Consider the following 19,959-nt stretch of genomic DNA (forward strand, 5'->3'; position numbering starts at 1 on the left):
TCCATCAATCCTGTCCGAAAATTTTCCAATCTAGTATGCATTTCTTATTTTCCCTATTACATTTCAAACGCATAACCAAAATCTCTATCTTTTCCTACTGTGTAACACTTCGTATATTTCTCCTTACAAAGCTTCTTGTAGTCCTACTGGCGTAATTTGTTGATTACAGTTGCTCTTCAACTGTATTCTAACTTATATTTTAATCAACTGTTTGTTTGTTTGTTTGTTTGTTGTTTATTGTTTTTTAAAAATATTTTTACTGTATTTATATCCAGTGTAAGCTGCCCTGAGCCTGGTCTTGGCCAGGGAGGGCGGGGTATAAATAAATTATTATTATTATTATTATTATTATTATTATTATTATTATTATAGCTTGGGGGTCCTCCTGGATCAGGTGGCCTCAATGGCTAACAAGGTCTATCCCCACTTTTCTTACCTCTGTCTTGTCTATCCCAGTCCCTCTATGTGTCCCTATTTTCCAGGGACATTCCTGTTTTAGAGAAGCTGCCCCAGGTTCTTATTTGATCCCAGAATGTCCCGCTTTTCCTTAGGACGTCCCTATTTTCATTGGAGAAATGTTGGAGGGTATGGAGTTATTTGACCTCCTGAGCCGCCCGAAGGCAACCCTGTACAGTGGTCCCTTGGTTCTCAAACTTAATCCGTACCGAAAGTCCGTTCCAAAACCAAAGCATTCCAAAACCAAGGTGCGCTTTCCCATAGAAAGCAATGCAAAACGGGTTAATCCATTCCAGACTTTTGAAGACAACCCCTAAAGCAGCCATTTAACATGAATTTTACTACCTAACAAGACCATGGATCCATAAAATGAAAGCAATAAACAATGTACCGCAGTCACACAATCAATCAGGAGCTGAACTGGGTTCCACACAGTCAAAAAAACAACACAACAAAAAAGAGCCGCGAAAGCAAAAAATTCAAAATAAATAGCAAAAATAGACAGACCTCAGGGTAACACTCAAAACCGAAGCGTGGCACTCAAAACGGAGCATGTTTCGCTTCCGAAAAAAAGTTCGCAAACCGGAACGCACGCTTCCGGGTTTACAGTGTTTGGGTTCCAAGTTGTTTGAGTACCAAGGTGCTTGAGAACCAAGGTACCACTGTATTTTGGTTAAAGAATGAAATATAGGCGAAAGGAAAATCCGGTCCAGGTTTGGGGCAAGTACTCATTGGCAAGAGAAGCAATTTAAAATCACAAAATAGACGTGGAAATGCAGGCCGTTAGACCTTTAAAATATCCCTTTCTAAGTTGTTCCCAAAGTTCCCCACTCCCTGTAGCATAGAAAGAGGCCGTGCATTTGGCCAGTTAAAAATGGTTTACTGTACTTACAAATTCTTCAAAGGTCAGATTCATGTGCTTTTGCATACAGCAGCAAGAAAGGACAGGCACCTTAGACCTCCTCAAAACGGAAGCGCGTTCAGCTTCTGAAAAAAGTTCGCAAACCAGAACACACACTTCTGGGTTTGGGTTCCAAGTTGTTTGAGTACCAATGCGTTTGAGAACCAAGGAACCACTGTAAACACCCGGAAGAACTTTCTGACGGCAAGAGCTGTTCAACCACGGAACGGACTCCCTCAGAAAGTGGTGAGCTCTCACCATCTGTCCAGGATGCTTTAGCTGCGATTCCTGCATTGCCGGGTGTCAGAGCTACCCTAGGTCCCAGCTCACAAAGGACCAACGCTGCTTCGCTGTTAAGTACAAAAGTCTTTATTGAAGTTCAGTTTCACTTCCAAAGCCGCAGCGCGCAGCTCTACGTCTCAAGTGTCAGACCGCTGATGCTCCGTCTGAGTCTCCTCCCCCTTGACACCAATTTAAGATTCTAGCCTTGCTCCACCTTTTCCGCTGCTCTTTCCTCCTCTGGGTCCGCCTGCCCGCCGGGGTCTCGCCCTTTCTAGCCTCTTCTGACGCTGATTCCCCTGAGCCTTCTCCCTCCCTCCGGCGGGCTTTAGGAGCTGGTTCCCCATCCGGGTCTCCTGCTGTCCCGCGCGCCTGCACATTTGAACTTGGCGCGCGCGCCCAGCCAGCAGCTTTCCTCCTGACCGTTTCACTGCTGCTGTCACTGCTTCCCCCTTCGGGGGGGGGGGGTGGCTGCAACTGACCTCCCCTCCGATGGAGGCGTGGTCAGCCCTGACTCCCTCTCTGGAGGAGACGCTGGCCCTGACACATGTGACTCTTCCCCCCCACTACGCTCTGGTGGGGAAACTGGTCCCGATCCTCCACTGCTGTTTTGGGGTTCCCCTCTGGCTCCTTGTTTCTGGTGCGTCCCCCCTTGGACCCCCCTTGCCCTGACCATCGGCGCCCCCTTCTGGGAATCTTCTGATTCGCTGGAGAAGCTCATGGAATCTCTCGGGCCACTGTCATACTCCCCTACGCTGCCCTCGGATTCTTCCCCTTCGCTCTCCAATTCCTCTCTCCCCATTGCTCCTGCTCCTGATTCCCTGACACCGGGGGTTGGACTGGATGACCTTTGGGGGTCCCTTGCAACTCTACAATAATGTGATTCTCCGAACCCGTCCCAGAACCATCTGTTGAAGGGCGAGTAAGGAATCTTATAAGTACGTCAGGCCTGGGGAACCTTTGTCCCTCCAGGCGTTTCTGAACTACAATTCCCATCAGCCTCTGGCCAGGCTGCTTGGAGATGATGATTAATAATAATAATAATAATAATAATAATAATAATAAGTTATTATTTATACCCCGCCCATCTGGCTGAGTTTCCCCAGCCACTCTGGGCGGCTTCCAACAGAACACTAAAATACAATAACCTATTAAACATCAAAAGCTTCCCTAAACAGGGCTGCCTTCAGATGTCTTCTAAAGGTCAGATAGTTGTTTATTTCTTTGACATCTGGTGGGAGGGTGTTCCACAGGGCGGGCGCCACCACCGAGAAGGCCCTCTGCCGGGTTCCCTGTAACTTGGCTTCTCACAGGGAGGGAACCGCCAGAAGGCCCTCAGCGCTGGACCTCAGTGTCCGGGCAGAACGATGGGGGTGGAGACGCTCCTTCAGGTATACAGGGCCTTTGAGGCCGTTTATGATTATGGGAGTTGTAGTTCAACAATGTCCAGAGGACCAAAGCTTCCCCACCACATGAAATATATCATCTTATAGTGGGGCCTGAAGGGGGATGATATGAGAGAGGGGGGGGGGGAGAAAGAGAGGTTCTGTAAGAGAAGGGAATGGACAAGTGTCAGAAGAGAGGGGAGGGTGTTTGAAAGTCGAATCTTTATCTTATCTGGTGCTTATGTGTAATATACACAAGGCTAGATAGCAGTCACCACAATGAGTAAGGCCATTTTTATTACCGTATTTTTCGCTCCATAAGACGCACCTGACCATAAGACGCACCTAGTTTTTAGAGGAGGAAAACAAGAAAAAAAATATTCTGAACGAAACAATGTATGATTTTTGTGGTTCACGCTGTGGCCACAGACATGTGATCTGATGGTGAATTTGGGGTGACCCAATGAAAAACTCCTGAGGATCCATGTGGATCCGTGCTTTGTAACCACGTTTTTGCGCCATTGCAGCCCCAGGAAACAGTAATATGAACATATTAGAAAACGTGTCCATTCGATTTTAACATCTAGACATTAGATTGAAAAGAGAAGAATGGAGACGGGTTCTCAAACAGGTTCTCCTAACTTGAATTTCCTCGTACAAATCTGTGTTGTTGTTTCACATTTGGGGTGATATGGGCCCCCCCCATCATTAAAATATATATTATATTCAGTGCTTTTTTCTGGGGTGGACATGAAGGTACACATACCCCTAAACATTTTGTGAATCTAAGTTTGGCCTCACTGAGGGGCAATATTTCAATATGAGTAGGAAAATGAGAGTACCCCTAAACTTTTTTAAAGGAAAAACGACAACACTGATTATATTTATATAAATGTTCTTTAGAGCTTTTTTAAAAAGAAAAGAAAAAAGGAGACACAAAATAGTTTCAAAGACTGAATCGGGGCTGACTGCCTTAAAAAAAATCTGATCTAGGAGATTCAGTTTGTTTTTTAAAATGGCACCTGAACTGAACTTTAGAACTGAAGAGCTGAGCACTGGAAGTGTCAAATGGTTAGGTTCGCATTTCGGAAAATGTGCCTAAATTCGGAATCGGTGGAAATTTAAATTTTTAATTTCTGTGTTCTCAGTGAGGATGTTATGGTTGTTTCGGGTGTGTTTTCTTCCCCCTTGTGCTCCTTTATATTTTTATTCATGCAAGACATACATAATGAGTATTCTGACGATATTTTCATTATCACACTACTGCAAATGTGGTCACAAAAAGTCTCTGTTCCGATCATCGCAATCAAAACACGTGAAATGTTTGCAGAGCCTTAGAGACTACAAAACCTGTGATGCAGCGTGGCACGATTGATCCCAACGCACGCAGAAACTCTGGGTGAGCCCTGTTGCAACAGAAAATACTCCATGGGTCGGAGAAGCAGGGAGACTCCTTGCCACAAGCATTTGGAGAAAGTGAAAGACTACAAAACCTGTGATGCAGCGTGGGCGCGATGGATAGCGCCACGCACAAAAGCTCTGGGTGATGCATAGAAAATATTCCACGGGTTGGAAAAGCAGATGGATTCCTTGCCAAGATCCAGCCTTTGGAACCAGGAAACCAAAAATGGAAATTCATGACCGCACGGGCATGAGGAACCGAAAACAAGATTTATTTAGGGGACTGAGGCTGTGATCCTATGTACTTGGGGACGCGGCGAGGGCATGCAAAATGATCACGGAGGTGGTATAAAAATGAAGAAAGATTGCAGCGTTTGAGTTTTTTTGCTTTAGAGGAAAGGTGAGCAGAAGTCAAAACGATCAAAAAATTTAAAAATCGTGCACAACTCAAAAAAGTCAGTGGCAGAAAGTTTCTCTCCCTCTGTGATGACGCTAGAACTTTCAATGAAGCTGAATGTTAGCAGATTTGGGGCGGACGAAAGAAAGTCCTTTTTCAGGCAGCACGACCATGGAACTCCTTGCCACAAGAGGCAGCGACGGCCAACTGAGACGGCTTTCAAAGAGAATTTCATCGGAGAAATGTTGGAGGGTACGTCGCACGTGATATATATGCACGTCTCAAATAAGCATGGATTCTCAAACAAGGGTGGACGTACTAGGTTGCCAAATGCAGAAGGTGGCCGTGGTGATTCCGCCATGTTAGGCTCGCCAGCTTACTATGACTATGTTTGGAAATGTGAGACGCGTTTAATTTTGACCATTCCTCTCTCCCCAGTAAGAAATGGAGGCACTGAGAGATTTTACTTCCTTGGGCTCCATGATCACTGCAGATGGTGACAGCAGTCATGAAATTAAAAGACGCCTGCTCCTTGGGAGAAAGGCGATGGCAAACCTAGACAGCATCTTGAAAAGCAGAGACATCTCCTTGCCAACAAAGGTCCGTATAGTTAAAGCTCTGGTTTTCCCAGTAGTGATGTATGGAAGTGAGAGCTGGACCATCAAGAAGGCTGATCGCCGAAGAATGGATGCTTTTGAATTATGGTGCTGGAGGAGACTCTTGAGAGTCCCATGGACTGCAAGAAGATCCAACCTCTCCATTTGGAAGGAAATCAGCCCTGAGTGCTCACTGGAAGGACAGATCCTGAAGCTGAGGCTCCAAGACTTTGGCCACCTCATGAGAAGAGAAGACTCCCTGGAAAAGACCCTGATGTTGGGAAAGATGGAGGGCACAAGGAGAAGGGGACAACGGAGGACGAGATGGTGGGACAGTGTTCTCGAAGCTACAAACATGAGTTTGACCAAACTGCGGGAGGCAGTGGAAGACAGGAGGGCCTGGCGTGCTCTGGTCCAGGGGGTCATGAAGAGTCGGACATGACTAAACAACAACAGCTCTCCCCAGCTCTTTCCCATTAGCTGCTACTGTTTGGGAGTGCACCAAGTGTCTTTTGACGGGGCAGCAACGAGGCCCCTTTAGTCGACATCCTGTTCTCCAGGCGCCCATGGGAAACCCACTAGCAGGATTCGAACACAGAGCAACACTCCCCGCTCCTGCGCTGTCCGGCAACTGGGATTCTGAAGCCTTTGCAGCCACAGCCCTGAAGGCAGAGGAGCAAAGCCATTGTGTCTAGAAGCCACTGATAGCCCTCTCCCAACTGTGAACTGAGAGAAGGCCTGACTGTGTCTCCTGTTAACGGAGAAATCTGAGGGCTCCCTTGGACAAAAAACAAGGACCCCAGCCAGGAATACCAGAGCAAAACAGCAGCCAGTCGGCTTGGTCTTGATTGAAGACTGTCGCGACAGGACTCCCACCTGCCACCAGGTGGAACAAGATGGAAGCCCCAAACAAAAGAGCCACCTCCAGACTTTTAATAGCTGCTACTCCCCATGTTACACCCCCCCCCCCAAACTACATCATGGTCACATCATGAAAGGGGAGGTCTGGTGGCAGGAATCTGAGCATCCTGGACCCTGCCCCATGGTTCTCCTTGCCCTCCACCAAACACCCATCAAGTGGGACAAAAGAGATATTTACATTTCCCTTTTCCCCAGCCAAGTTAATCCCACCCTTTTGCCTTCATCTGGGTTTGTTCTTTCTAGAATGGCTACCTGTCTGGCACTCAGGTATCAGGATGCCAGGGATTATCACTCAGGCAGAGGGGCTGCTGAGCAGCTGAGCTCACACGTCTATATGAATTTCTGAAGTTTTCCCAGTGAGCCAGTACAGAGATCCATTGATCAGTGAATTCTTACACTTGGTATCGTGCAGCAAAGGCCCTTTGAATAGATAGGAAGAAACTGTGATGGGGTGTTTTGTGGGGACAAATCACAAAAGTCACAAAAGTGATTGTGCTGGTTTTAGTAGTGGGCTGCATGTGCATGATATCTGCTGGAGGGGCAAGCCCCCCCCAACCTAAACAAATTCCTGCAACACTCCCATCAGATGCCCCTGCGGCAGAGGGTGGGGAAGCGATCCCCCCACCTCTCCCCCCCCCCGTCTTGCGCCAATGAGACAGGAGGCGTGCAAAGGGTCAGGATCGATTTGGCCCCCGCGTTGCATATTCATGCCTCCTTGTGGGTGAACGAAAGCTGACTGCGTGGAAAAGAGAGGAGGTGTTGATCTCCACGTTGAAATCGATGCGGGAGAAAAATAGATGATGAACCAGACCCGTCTTCAGTCAATAGAGCCCGTGGCCCCTGGGGTGGGGTGGGGGGAATTTCTCTGCCGGAAAGAGCAAATGGGAGGTGGCGAAGGACGGCTGAGCACATGGCACGGCCCAACTGAGATCCAGAAGGAGGGCTGGGCCGTGGGATCGTAGAAGTGCCGAGTTCAAAGGGAACCCCAAAGGTCATCTAGCCCAACCTGCTGCGAGGCAGGAATAAAATCCGTGACAGACGGCCGTCCAGCCTCTGCTTAGAAACCGCCCATCGCCTTCCCAGGGAGTCCATTCTGCTACTTATGTTCTCTTTTTATCATGCATGTTACAGAAAAATCTAGGTGCGAGGCTGCTCAGCCACCCAGCTCGTCGCGGGTCCCTGCGGAATAAAGGAAGGAGTCCAGCCACCAACCGGAGCAAAAAGCCGTGTTGTTGTTGTTTAGTCATTTAGTCGTGTCGGACTCTTCGTGACCCCCTGGACCAGAGCACGCCATGCCCTCCTGTCTTCCACTGCCTCCCGCAGTTTGGTCAAACTCATGCTGGTAGCTTCGAGAACACTGTCCCACCATCTCCTCCTCCGTCGTCCCCTTCTCCTTGCGTCCTCCATCTTTCCCAACATCAGGGTCTTTTCCAGGGAGTCTTCTCTTCTCATGAGGTGGCCAAAGTCTTGGAGCCTCAGCTTCAGGATCTGTCCTTCCAGTGAGCACTCAGGGCTGATTTCCTTCAGAATGGAGAGGTTGGATCTTCTTGCAGTCCATGGGACTCTCAAGAGTCTCCTCCAGCACCAGAATTCAAAAGCATCCATTCTTCGGCGATCAGCCTTCTTGATGGTCCAGCTCTCACTTCCATACATCACTACTGGGAAAACCAGAGCTTTAACTATACGGATCTTTGTTGGCAAGGTGATAGACCAAAGTTTATTGCGCAACACGTTCAAAGAGGAATTCTGAACCCCGAGGATGGGGTGACAAGGACTTTTAAAACTTTCCCGCCATATCCCAGAATACAGTTCGTACAGCATCATTGCTACATCACTGACATGTCACAAAGGGGGAGGGGTAGACAGGGGTTGGGATGCGGGTGGCGCTGTGGCCTAAACCACAGAGCCCAGGGCTTGCTGATCAGGTCGGCTGTTCGAATCCCCACGACGGGGTGAGCTCCCGTTGCTCGGTCCCCGCTCCTGCCAACCTAGCACTTCGAAAGCACGTCAAAGTGCAAGTAGATAAATAGGGACCGCTCTGGCGGGAAGGTAAACGGCGTTTCTGTGTGCTGCTCTGGTTCGCCAGAAGCGGCTTAGTCCTGCTGGCCACATGACCCGGAAGCTGTATGCCGGCTCCCTCGGCCAGTAAAGCGAGATGAGCGCCGCAACCCCAGAGTCAGTCACGACTGGACCTAATGGTCAGGGGTCCCTTTACCTTTACCTTTACCTGTTACGGAAAAATCTAGGTGCGAGGCTGCTCAGTCACCCAGCTGGTTGGGCAGAACCCGCAGGTGTCTGCAGGATAAAGGAAGGAGTCCAGCCACCAACTTGTGCAAATAACTGTAGACCAAAGTTTATTGCGCATCAGGTTCAAAGAGGCATTTTGAACCCCAAGGATGGGGTGACAAGGACTTTTAAAACTTTCTCACCATATCCCAGAATACAGTGTGTACAGCATCATTGCTACATCAGTGACATGTCACCAAAGGGGAGGGGTAGACAGGGGTTACACTAGTTTAACCTTGGCAAACATGTCCAGACAAGTCCTTGGTACAAGATTGCCATAAGCAGACATGGCAGGGCAAGACCCAGGTATAAGATGAGCAGAGGCAAACACCTCTGAAGTCCCACCACCCAAAGTACAAGAGAACTTCCTTTGCATGTCTGGCCCCTTGGCAAGTCTGGTGATGGGATTAGGCTTTCCTTGGCCAACAATCAGCTCAGCAATTGTCACCTCTGGGCACTTCCTGGAGTCCTTTTTCAAGGGGAAAATAGCTTTAGAATGGAGGAAACTGGGAAAGGAGATGATTTTATATTATTTTTAAAGCTAGGTGACTTCCCTGAGCTGTCAAGTTGAAAGGATACAGTCAGGCTTAATATTTGTAACATTTAACAACTTTAAAGATGTGCCCCACCCATAGCTGTCAACTTACAGATTTGAAAAAAAGGGATCAGCAGCCAAAATAAGGGATTTCAGTCAACCACCTGAAATACAAAGTTAAAAGGGACCAGATAATTTTGGAGAGCAGCCCCGGTTTTTAGCCCTTCGTTTCCAGAGGTTGCTGCTCAAGCTGATAAAAGTAAAGGTAAAGGGAGCCCTGACCATTAGGTCCAGTCGTGGCCGACTCTGGGGATGCAGCGCTCATCTCACTTTACTGGCCGAGGGAGCCGGTGTACAGCTTCCGGGTCATGTGGCCAGCAGGACTAAGCCGCTTCTGGCGAACCAGAGCAGTGCACAGAAACACTGTTTACCTTCCCGCCGGAGCAGTACCTATTGATCTACTTGCACTTTGAGGTGCTTTTGAACTGCTAGGTTGGCAGGAGCAGGGACTGAGCAACGGGAGCTCACCCCATTGCTGGGATTCGAACCGCCAACCTTCTGATCGGCAAGTCCTAGGCTCTGTGGTTTAACCCACAGCGCCACCTGTGTCCCTCTTAGCAAGTCTAGTAAAGGTAAAGGGACCCCTGACCATTAGGTCCAGTCATGAACGACTCTGGGGTTGCGGCGCTCTTCTCGCTTTACTGGCCGAGGGAGCCAGCGTCCAGCTTCTGGGTCATGTGGCCAGCATGACGAAGCCGCTTCTGGCGAACCAGAGCAGCGCTCGGAAACGCCGTTTACCTTCCCGCCGGAGCGGTACCTATTTATCTACTTGTACTTCATGCTTTCGAACTGCTAGGTTGGCAGGAGCTGGGACTGAGCAACGGGAGCTCACCCCGTCGCGGGGATTTGAACTGCCGACCTTCTGATGGGCAAGGCCTAGGCTCTGTGGTTGAACCCACAGCACCACCCGCATCCCTTTGTTATATATATATATATGTTAAAAAACAACAACCCCAAAACGAGCTATTTAGGGCAGAGGAGAGCGGAGGAGGAGGTGTTGGTGGCGAATGCAATTTACACTGAACACTTCCTTGCCACCTTCCTCAGATGAGCAACACGGGATATCACGGGACCGAAGGTGGCATGATCGGATAGCGGCAGGAAGGAGGGGTGCCCCTCACCCTTTCTCGAATCCCACTCTGCGCATGCTCCGATGCCCTTTTTTAATTTCGTGTCTCTTGAAGATCTGCCTTCAGAACACCTCCCGGGCCTGGGAGAACCACAAAGACAGCCTTCGTTATGAACCTGGCGTCCTCCGGATATTTTGGACTACAATTCCCATCATCCTGAGGCAGCTCAGCCAATTGTCGTGGACGATGGGAGTTGTAGTCCGGCAGCACCTCGGGACCTGGGAAAAGCGGTTCACAGGGGCCTTCGGCAAGCTGGCACCTTCCGGGTGTTTTGGAATACAACTCCCATCAGTTCCCATTGTGCTGATGGGAGTTGTAGTCCAAATATCTGGAGGAAGACTGCAATGGGAGAAAAGGAGAATTTTAGAAGATGTGGGATCCTGGTTCAAAGCAAACATCTGGATCTGATCACATATGGAAATGGGATTTTGGTTGTATTGTGAGGTCTGGCCAATCCATAATTAATAATAATAATAATAATAATAATAATAATTATAATTATAATTATAATTATAATTATACCCCACCCATCTAGCTGGGTTTCCCCAGCCACTCTGGGCGGCTTCCAACAAAAGATTAAAAGTACATTAAAACATCAGTCATTAAAAATTTCCCTAAATTGGGGATGTAAACGCTTTAAACCCTGAATATCTGCTAAAACTGCAGGTCGCTTTATAAACGGGGGTTTCCCCCTCTATCATTCACGGAAAACGTCTTCCAAAATTTAAAAAAACCGAAACCTGTGACACTCGTGTTCATTTTTTTGTGCGTGGGTAAAGCAATTGATTCCTCGATCGACGCTCGTGCAATTAACCGGGCAAGGTTTTTTTAAAAAATTTAATTTGTGGCATTGCTAAGCCAGCAATGCGGATGGCAGAGCCACCATCCACCCCAAAACCCAGCATTAAAAACCCGATGCTGTCGCCATGCGCTGAATGGTCGCGCCTTTGCCGCCCTCTGGTGGTCGACGCTTGCAAAAAAAATGAAAAATTGGGGGAGTGAGGAGAAAAATCATCCTTCTGATGATGAAAAATAATTAAAGGACCAACGAGTGCTTTGAGAATTATTTCAATTTTTTTTTGCTTTTTGCTTGAAATAATAAAAAAAAACTCTTGGCGCCCTCCAGATTTTTTGGACTACTGGTGGGAGCTGCAGTCGGCAACATCTGGAGGGCGCCAGGTTGGGAAACGCTGAAACAGACAATGCCTCTTTATGATAGAAGAGGCAGCAGGAAGGAGGCAATGGCTTTAAAGGAGAAACCACATGGGAATCTCTTTTCCTCCACCAGGCGGCGCTGTGGGGACACTTGGTGTGCCGTAAATATTCTAAACAAGGAGCACAAACCATTTCTTCCTTCCTTCCAAAAAGATGGGAAGAAGGTTGGTAGGATTTTTAACGCGCAGCCAACTTTTCCTATTTGTCACGTGCTTACCGTATGCATCCTAAGAGCAGCGCACACTTTAATTTTCCTTCCTCTTTAAGCTGCGGCAGAAGCTGCTGCAAGCGCGTTCCTACCAGGCGCCCCCTGATTGGTTGACGTGCTGAGATGGACTTCCCGGAGGCAGCCTATCAGGAGAATGGAACTGGAGGAGAGAGGCGGGGAGGAGGCGGAACCGCGCTTCTCATTGGACGCGCCCGCGTTCCAATCCCCGGCCTCGCACGTCATTGGCCAACCCTTTCCGAACTTTGGGCTGATGCGGAAGGAAGGGCTGGGGAACGCCGATTGGCTGAGGCGCAGCGTTCTGCGGGGGGCGGGGGCTGCATACTAACGAGCCGCCGAGGCCGCTGATTGGGTAAAGCGCGCAGGGAGTCGGAAACGAGGTTGATACATTTTCACGTCGGGGATCGGAATGGTCGCGGGCGCCGGGGCGTTTTTCCGACGGCTCGGAGCGCTGAGCGGGGCTGCGGCGGTCGGGGCGGCCGCCTACGGGGCTCACGGTGAGGGCAGGCGGGTGCCGGGGCTGGAGAAAAGGGGGTGCAATCCTGGCCTCGATCCCCCGACGGCATTTGTGGGCAACTCTCAAAGGAGGTTGCAATGGAGGTGGGGGGCTGTCGGTGCGGAGTTAAGCGAGGTGTGTGGTCAGCTTTTGCAGATGAGGCTTGCGGTCCCTTTATTACCTCTGGGGGCGGGTTATTGCAAGGCGCCCCCGGGATTTGCCAGCCCAGCCCCCTTCTTAAACCAGCAATTTGCCCTGTTTAGGCAGCCCTGTTTAATAATAATAATAATAATAATAATAATAATAATAATAATAATTATTATTATTATTATTATTATTATTATTATTATTATTTATACCCCGCCCTCCCCAGCCAAGGCCGGGCTCAGGGCGGCTAACAAGCAATAATAAAAACAAGTTGAATGAATACAACTTAAAAAACAAGATTAAAATACAACATTAAAATATTGAAACATTAAAATATTAAAATGCAGCCTCATCACAGGAGAAGAAAAGGAAAAAGAAAGCTTTAGGGAAGCTTTTAATGTTTGATAGGTTATTGTATTTTAGCGTTCTGTTGGAAGCCGCCCAGAGTGGCTGGGGAAACCCAGCCAGATGGGCAGGATATAAATAATAAATATATTATTATTATTATTAAACCACCAGGAAGTTCTGCAGCGCAAGCTGCAGTTGGATTTGTTTTATTTCATAACATTTATGCCCCACTTGATTGCAAAATGAAATCAACCAAACCACTCAAAGCGGTTTACTGCTTGCTACTAATAGTAACACAATAAAATGACCAGCAAGAAAAATGAGCGGTAACTTAAGGCTTTTGAAACGTTAAGTTACTACAGGCCAAGATCAGATCAAAAACTTGCACCATCAGCTTTCTAAATGTCTGCGTGGGTTTGTCTAAGCAATAATGTTTTTAGACAGGCACTGAAAAGAGTACAGTGGAGGCACCTGCCTAAGATCAATAGGTAGAGAGTTCCACAGTTCACTTAAATATCAGGTCAGGGTTTTGGCTCGTTTCGGCTGAGAATTTCCCCCGGATGAATTGGGCCCCCTGGTTCGCCTCCCCTGTTTGTGTTCTAAGCTCAGAGCATGGAGACTTTTCCTCCACCATATCGCATTTTGCAGCCGTCCGTTGGAGAAGTGTTGATGACCCACCCCTTTCCCTCAGTTTATCTCCTGTGCAGTTTCTGCTAACTCCTCTCCCTCTCTCTCTTCCCCGCCCTCCTCCCAGATTTCCGCCGCAGCGACCGAGATGACTACTTGAAAGAGGTAAACGGTTTTGTTTGGCTCGCTCAGTAGAGCATGAGACTCTTAATCTTGGGGTTGTGAGTTCGAACCCCACGTTGGGCAAATAATTCCTGCATTGTGGGGGGTTGGACTAGATGACCCTCATGGCCCCTTCCAACTCCACAGTTCTGTGATTCTATTTATTGCATTTGTATCTGTTACGTGGGTGGCGCTGTGGGTTAAACCACAGAGCCTAGGATTTGCCGATCAGAAGGTTGGCAGTTTGATTCCCCGCGACGGGGTGAGCTCCTGTTGCTTGGTCCCTGCTCCTGCCAACCTAGCAGTTTGAAAGCACATCAGTGTGAGTAGATAAATAGGTACCACTCCAGCGGGAAGGTAAATGGCGTTTCCATGCGCTGCTCTGGTTCGCCAGAAGCGGCTTAGTCCTGCTGGCCACATGACCTGGAAGCTGTGCGCCGGCTCCCTCGGCCAATAAAGTGAGATGAGCGCCACAACCCCAGAGTCGGTCACACTGGACCTAATGGTCAGGGGTCCCTTTACCTTTACCTGTTACGGAAAAATCTAGGTGCGAGGCTGCTCAGTCACTCAGCGGGTTGGGCAGAGCCCGCAGGTCCCTGCGGAATAAAGGAAGGAGTCCAGCCACCAACCTGAGCAAATAGCCGTAGACCAAAGTTTATTGCGCATCAGGTTCAAAGAGGAATTCTGAACCCCAAGTTGGGGTGACAAGGACTTTCAAAACTTTCTCACCATATCCCAGAATACAGTTCATACAGCATCACTGATACATCATTGCTACATCAGTGACATGTCACCAAAGGGGAGGGGTAGACAGGGGTTACACTAGTTTAACCTTGGCAAACACGTCCAGACAAGTCCTTGGTACAAGATTGCCATAAGCAGAGACCTCAGGGCAAGACCCAGGTATAAGATGAGCAGAGGCAAACACCTCTGAAGTCCCACCACCCAAAGTACAAGAGAACTTCCTTTGTGCGTCCGGACCCCTTGGCAAGTCTGGTGATGGGATTAGGCTTTCCTTGGCCAACAATCAGCTCAGCAATTGTCACCTCTGGGCACTTCCTGGAGTCCTTTTTTCAAGGGAAAATAGCTTTGGAATTGAGGAAACGGGCAAAGGAGTTGATTTTATATGATTGTTAAAGCTAGGTAACTTCAAGTCGAAAAGATACATTTATGCATAATATTTGTAACATTTAACAACTTTGAAGATATGCCCCCCCCTGTAATTCCCATAACAGTTGTTGTTTAGTCGTTTAGTTGTGTCCGACTCTTTGTGACCCCCTGGACCAGAGCACACCAGGCCCTCCTGTCTTCCACTGCCTCCCGCAGTTTGGTCAAACTCATGCTGGTCCCTTCGAGAACACTGTCCCACCATCTTCTCTTCTCAGGAGTCTTCTCTTCTCAGGAGGTGGCCAAAGTCTTGGAGCCTCAGCTTCAGGATCTGTCCTTCCAGTGAGCCCTCAGGGCTGATTTCTTTCAGAATGGAGAGGTGTGATCTTCTTGCAGTCCATGGGACTCTCAAGAGTCTCCTCCAGCACCAGAATTCAAAAGCATCCATAACAGTATCCCACCTTTTTTCTCCAAGGAGCCCATGGTGACGTGTACATGGTTCGCGTCTTGCCCCATCTTATCCCCAGAACAACCCTCTGAGGTAGGCTAGGCTGAGAAGCAGTCGCTGGCCCCCAAGGTCACATCTTTATGGCTGAGTGGAGATTCGAACCCTGGCCTCTCCCAAGTTCAGAGTCCAATATTCTAACCACTACACCACACTTCCCTTCACTTCCTCCTTCCCTTCCCAGTCCCTTTGGCTGAGCCAGTTAAACTGGAACCGCTGGTTGTCATAGATTGTGGGCGGAGAGAGCAACTCTTCCCTGGGGGGTTCAAATTTTCAACCCCCGGGGGAGGAATGAAGTGGGGCAGGTTAGTGGAAGAAGAGGCACTATTGGGTGTGATAGATGGGAAATGAGTTTGTGTGTTCTTAACTAGATGGAAAGGGACGCGGGTGGCGCTGTGGGTTAAACCACAGAGCCTAGGGCTTGCCGATCAGAAAGTTGGCGGTTCGAATCCCCGCAATGACGGGGTGAGCTCCCGTTGCTCGGTCCCTGCTCCTGCCAACCTAGCAGTTCAAAAGCACCTCAAAGTGCAAGTAGATAAATAGGTACCACTCCGGCGGGAAGGTAAACGGCGTTTCCGTGCGCTGCTCTGGTTCGCCAGAAGCGGCTCAGTCATGCTGGCCACATGACCTGGAAGCTGTACGCCGGTTCCCTCGGCCTGTAAAGCGAGATGAGCGCCACAACCCCAGAATCGTTCACAACTGGACCTAATGGTCCAGTTTATAAAATTACGCCTGGCACGGAGAAAGTGGACAGAGATTTTTTATCCTCTCCCTCTCTCCTTCTGAACTGAAACTGAACTCCTGAAGCTGAATGTTGGGAGATGTTTTTAAAAAAATATTTTTATAAATTTTATTAGTATTTTCCACACAACACGAAAAATATCAAAAAATAACAATACATAAAACACAAAAACCAACATTCAAAAAAAACAAAACAAAAACAAACCCACATCTTACAAGTTAATAATCTAAATACTAAAAAGAAAAATAAACATTGACTTCCACCAATCCCACAGCACCTCCTTTATCTCTCATCTCTCATGTCTTCCTGTTTTCCTGATCATCTCTATCCTAGCCTCTAGATATAAATCCCTCTTTCTTATCCTTTCACTTCACAAGGTTATTCCAGACTTAGACAGATTTCTGTCCTCGAACCTTGGCTTTTAAGGTATTCATTTAGGCGCTCCCACTCCTTTTTCACTTCACTTTTTGGAACGTTGAGAGATGTTGTTTGGCTTAACAGATTTGGCTGACAGATTTAAGAAATAATAATAATAATTCGGTACCAATAAAAGAATGTCCTTCGTCCAGCGCGTGGTTAACCTGTGGAACTCCTTCCCACTTTAAGAGAGGGTAGGACAAATTCATGAAGGAGGAGAGGACTGTTCATGGCTATTCTCGGGTCTCCGTGGTCGGAGGCAGGGATGCTTACGAATACCAGCTCCTGGAAACCACAGGAGGGGAGAGAGCGGCTCTTGTGTTCGAATCCTGATTGAGGGATTCTGATAATGGCCGCTGTGAGAACAGGGTGCTGGACTAGACGGGCCCTTTATGGCCTGATCCTGCTGATTCCTCTTATATCCTTAAGAGGAATTGTGGCTGCTAGTCGGGCCCCCCTGGCACCCATCTCCAGGTGGGCTTCAATCCTAGGAAGGGGCTGGGAGGGAACCAGGATGCCTGGGTTCTTTGCGGAAAGGAGATTGGGATGGCGCAGGTGTATGGAGCTGTCCGTTCTCAGTGAGATCACGAACCAGCATTCCTGAATTCGCCTTCATAAGACACTCCTCTTACTTGAACGCTGGGTCGTCTACGCAAGCGTTTTTTTTCCAACCCGAGGCCCCCAAGATGTAGCCACGCTTGTCCAATTCAATCTGCAGTTTTCTTCCCACGAAATAATCTCAAAGCTGTATTTCCCAGAGAAAAACGCCAGCAATAAAAGCAGCAGCTTTAGTTCCACATAGGAAAAAACAATGGCACAATTTAAAACGAAAACGTTCCTAAAAACAGTTCCATGTATAGAAACAATTTGAAACATTTTCAAATCCAGTACAGATTTATAGGTAATGTATTTAAAACATGTATACAATACAATGTATAGATACTATATTTAAAAGAAATGTTTCTATTTAACCCTTTTTCTTTTTGTATCTTGATTAAAAAGATTTAAGGAAATAATATAATACTGTGTAAAATATAACAAGTGTGATATAGGTTTTTTGAGAACAATAAGAAGTCTGGGTCCTTTTTTTTGTTTTAATTTTCTTGTCTTTTCATTTTATCCCCCAGTATGGGATGGGATATAAATCATAATATAGTATATTGATGTATAAATCTGTGGAATATGTTCAATAAAGACTTTTTAAAAAGAAAATCCACTACAGAGGCAGTCTGGGAAGCAGATCTCCCCTTGTTGAAAAAGGAAGGACTACAAAGCCCATCATCCACGACCATTTCCTAAGCTTGTAGTGGATGATGGGTGTTGTAGTCCAACGTCTGGTGGGGAGGAAGCAAATGGCTGAAGTACAGAGATGGGGAACCTGTGGCTCCAGAAATTGCTGGACTACAACGGCCATCGCACTTGCAGGGGCTGATGGGAGTTGTGAGTCCCCAGCGACGACAGGGATGGCCTGTGTGTGTTGAATCACTGTCCTCACCCTGATCCTTGACCTTCTTTTGTAGCTCTACGAGACGGCCAACAAATACCACTTCCTCCACAGCCTGGCCCTGCTGGCTGTGCCCCATTGCCGCTATCCCATGATGGTAAGGATCCAGAATTGGCTGGGGGTTTTTTGGGGGGGAGGGGGGGTTACAAGGTGCCCACCAAGTGCCTTAGAGACTCCAAATTTGTGTAGGGTTTATTCCTGAGCCATTTATTCTCCCAAAGGCGCAGGTCAGTTCTGTGTCCAGGGCAGCTGTCTGCCAGCTCCATCTGGTACGCAGGATGAGACCCTCCCAGCCCGCAGACTGTCTCGCTAGAGTGGTGCATGCTCTGGTTATCTCCCGCTTGGACTACTGCAATGTGCTCTATGTGGGGCTACCTTTGAAGGTGACCCGGAAACTACAACTAATTCAGAATGTGGCAGCCAGACTGGGGACTGGGAGCGGCCGCCGGGACCACATAACACCGGTCCTGAAAGACCTACGTTGGCTCCCAGGACGTTTCTGACCACAATTCAAAGTGTTGGGGCTGACCTTGAAAGCCCTAAATGGCCTCAAATGCCCAGTAGACCTGAAGGAGCGTCTCCACCCCCATCGTTCTGCCCGGACCCTGAGGTCCAGCTCCAAGGGCCTTCTGGTGGTTCCCTCACTGCGATAAGTGAGGTTGCAGGGAACCAGGCAGAGGGCCTTCTCGGTGGTGGCGCCCGCCCTGTGGAACGTCCTCCCACCAGATGTCAAGGAAATAAACAACTACCAGACTTTTAGAAGACATCTGAAGGCAGCCCTGTTTAGGGAAGCTTTTAATGTTTAACAGACCACTGTATTTTAATACTTTGTTGGAAGCTGCCCTGAGTGGCTGGGGAAACCCAGCCAGATGGGTGGGTTATAAATAATAAATTCTATTCTATTCTATTCTATTCTATTCTATTCTATTCTATTCTAAAGCTGTCCCACAAGGCAGGGGAGGTTGGGGTAACCGTTGGGTGTGGATGATGGGAGTTGTAGTCCAATGTTTGGTGGATGCCATGCTGGAAAAAGCTGTTCCCATCATCCCTGACGGCGGGACATGCACAGCCCGGCCACATTCTAGGTACTGGTACTAACCTCAGAGTTGGGAGGGGACCCCAAATCTCATCTAGTCTGACCCCCTGAAATAAAACCTTTTTCTTTCTCTTCTTTGTATATCGTATTGTTGTTTTATTGCTGTGGCTGATGGCTGACGCAAGTAAACATTCATTCATTCAGTGATTCTAAGTTGTACCTTTTGTTCCTCCCAGGCCGGCAGCATCCTGTCTCTGGGCATGGGGATGTTCTCTGGCGCCCTGTATTACCACGCCGTGACAGGGGACCCGATCCTGACCAAGGCGGCCCCGTATGGTGGTTCCCTCCTCATCCTCGGCTGGATCGCCCTGGCCCCTTGACACCCCGTTCTGTCCCTATGTGGCCCCTCTCTCCCATCGCCAGGGCAACCAGCCCTGCCCCTCATTACCCCTTAGGCTAGCCAGAAGGGAGCCCTAGGAGAAGAGAGATTTCCAAATGTCAGTGGGATCCCTTGAGGTCTTTAGCCCACCCCAAACACGTCTCTGTCCTGCGTCTTGGAATTCCTCGAATGCCAAATCCCTTTTTAAAAAGCCAGGATCCTTTCCGCCCACCCCCCCCAAAAAAAATTGCAACCATATTTGAGTTTGCGATGGAGGCCTCAGAATGCAATGTCCGATCGGTGATTTTCAATTGGTGTTTTTTAACTTAATAAATGATGAGAGTGATTTAACTTTTTAAAAAGCCCACACACCTTTTTTTTCTGTGAATAAATTTATTCCGTGGATAAATGCCGTGGTAAATGGTGGCTATATGTTAGATGTCACGCGTAAGCTACGAGCAGGAAGCACAAAGCGTTCCAGTGCGTCTCCTCCTCCCTCCCGAGGTTGCTAGACTAAAACTCCCATCAGTCATGACTTCTCCCTGCTTTTGAGAGACAAAAGAAGGGCTAAAGGGCTTTTCAGGCAACCTGGCTGGCCGGGGATGTTGAGAGTTGTAGTCCAAAGCAGCTGGGGAGCCCTAGGTTAACAGATTGAGGTTGAATCCTGACAAGACAGAAGTGCAGGAGGCGGGCAGGTATGG

At 48.3% G+C, this 19,959-nt stretch overlaps 1 protein-coding gene across 1 annotated transcript; it reads left to right on the forward strand.

The window, feature by feature from the left end:
* The first annotated feature begins 12,123 nt into the window (after positions 1–12,123).
* TMEM256 (transmembrane protein 256) lies at positions 12,124–19,667 on the forward strand. The gene is made up of 4 exons (XM_083581299.1): positions 12,124–12,285; positions 13,534–13,571; positions 17,860–17,940; positions 19,116–19,667. The coding sequence occupies exons 1-4, from the start codon at positions 12,198–12,200 to the stop codon at positions 19,257–19,259; spliced, it is 351 nt and encodes a 116-aa protein (XP_083437425.1). The 5' UTR covers positions 12,124–12,197; the 3' UTR covers positions 19,260–19,667.
* Positions 19,668–19,959: the final 292 nt, after the last annotated feature.

The sequence above is a fragment of the Podarcis filfolensis genome (assembly GCF_964270895.1).
Source record: "Podarcis filfolensis genome assembly, chromosome: 13".
NCBI lineage: Eukaryota > Metazoa > Chordata > Lepidosauria > Squamata > Lacertidae > Podarcis > Podarcis filfolensis.

Bases quoted from the DNA above. Each gene is read 5' to 3' on its own strand.
- TMEM256 (XM_083581299.1), top strand. From the start codon at position 12,198: ATGGTCGCGGGCGCCGGGGCGTTTTTCCGACGGCTCGGAGCGCTGAGC. The intron at 12,286-13,533 runs GTGAGGGCAGGC...CCCTCCTCCCAG, and splicing joins GGCCGCCTACGGGGCTCACG to ATTTCCGCCGCAGCGACCGA. The intron at 17,941-19,115 runs GTAAGGATCCAG...TGTTCCTCCCAG, and splicing joins ATTGCCGCTATCCCATGATG to GCCGGCAGCATCCTGTCTCT.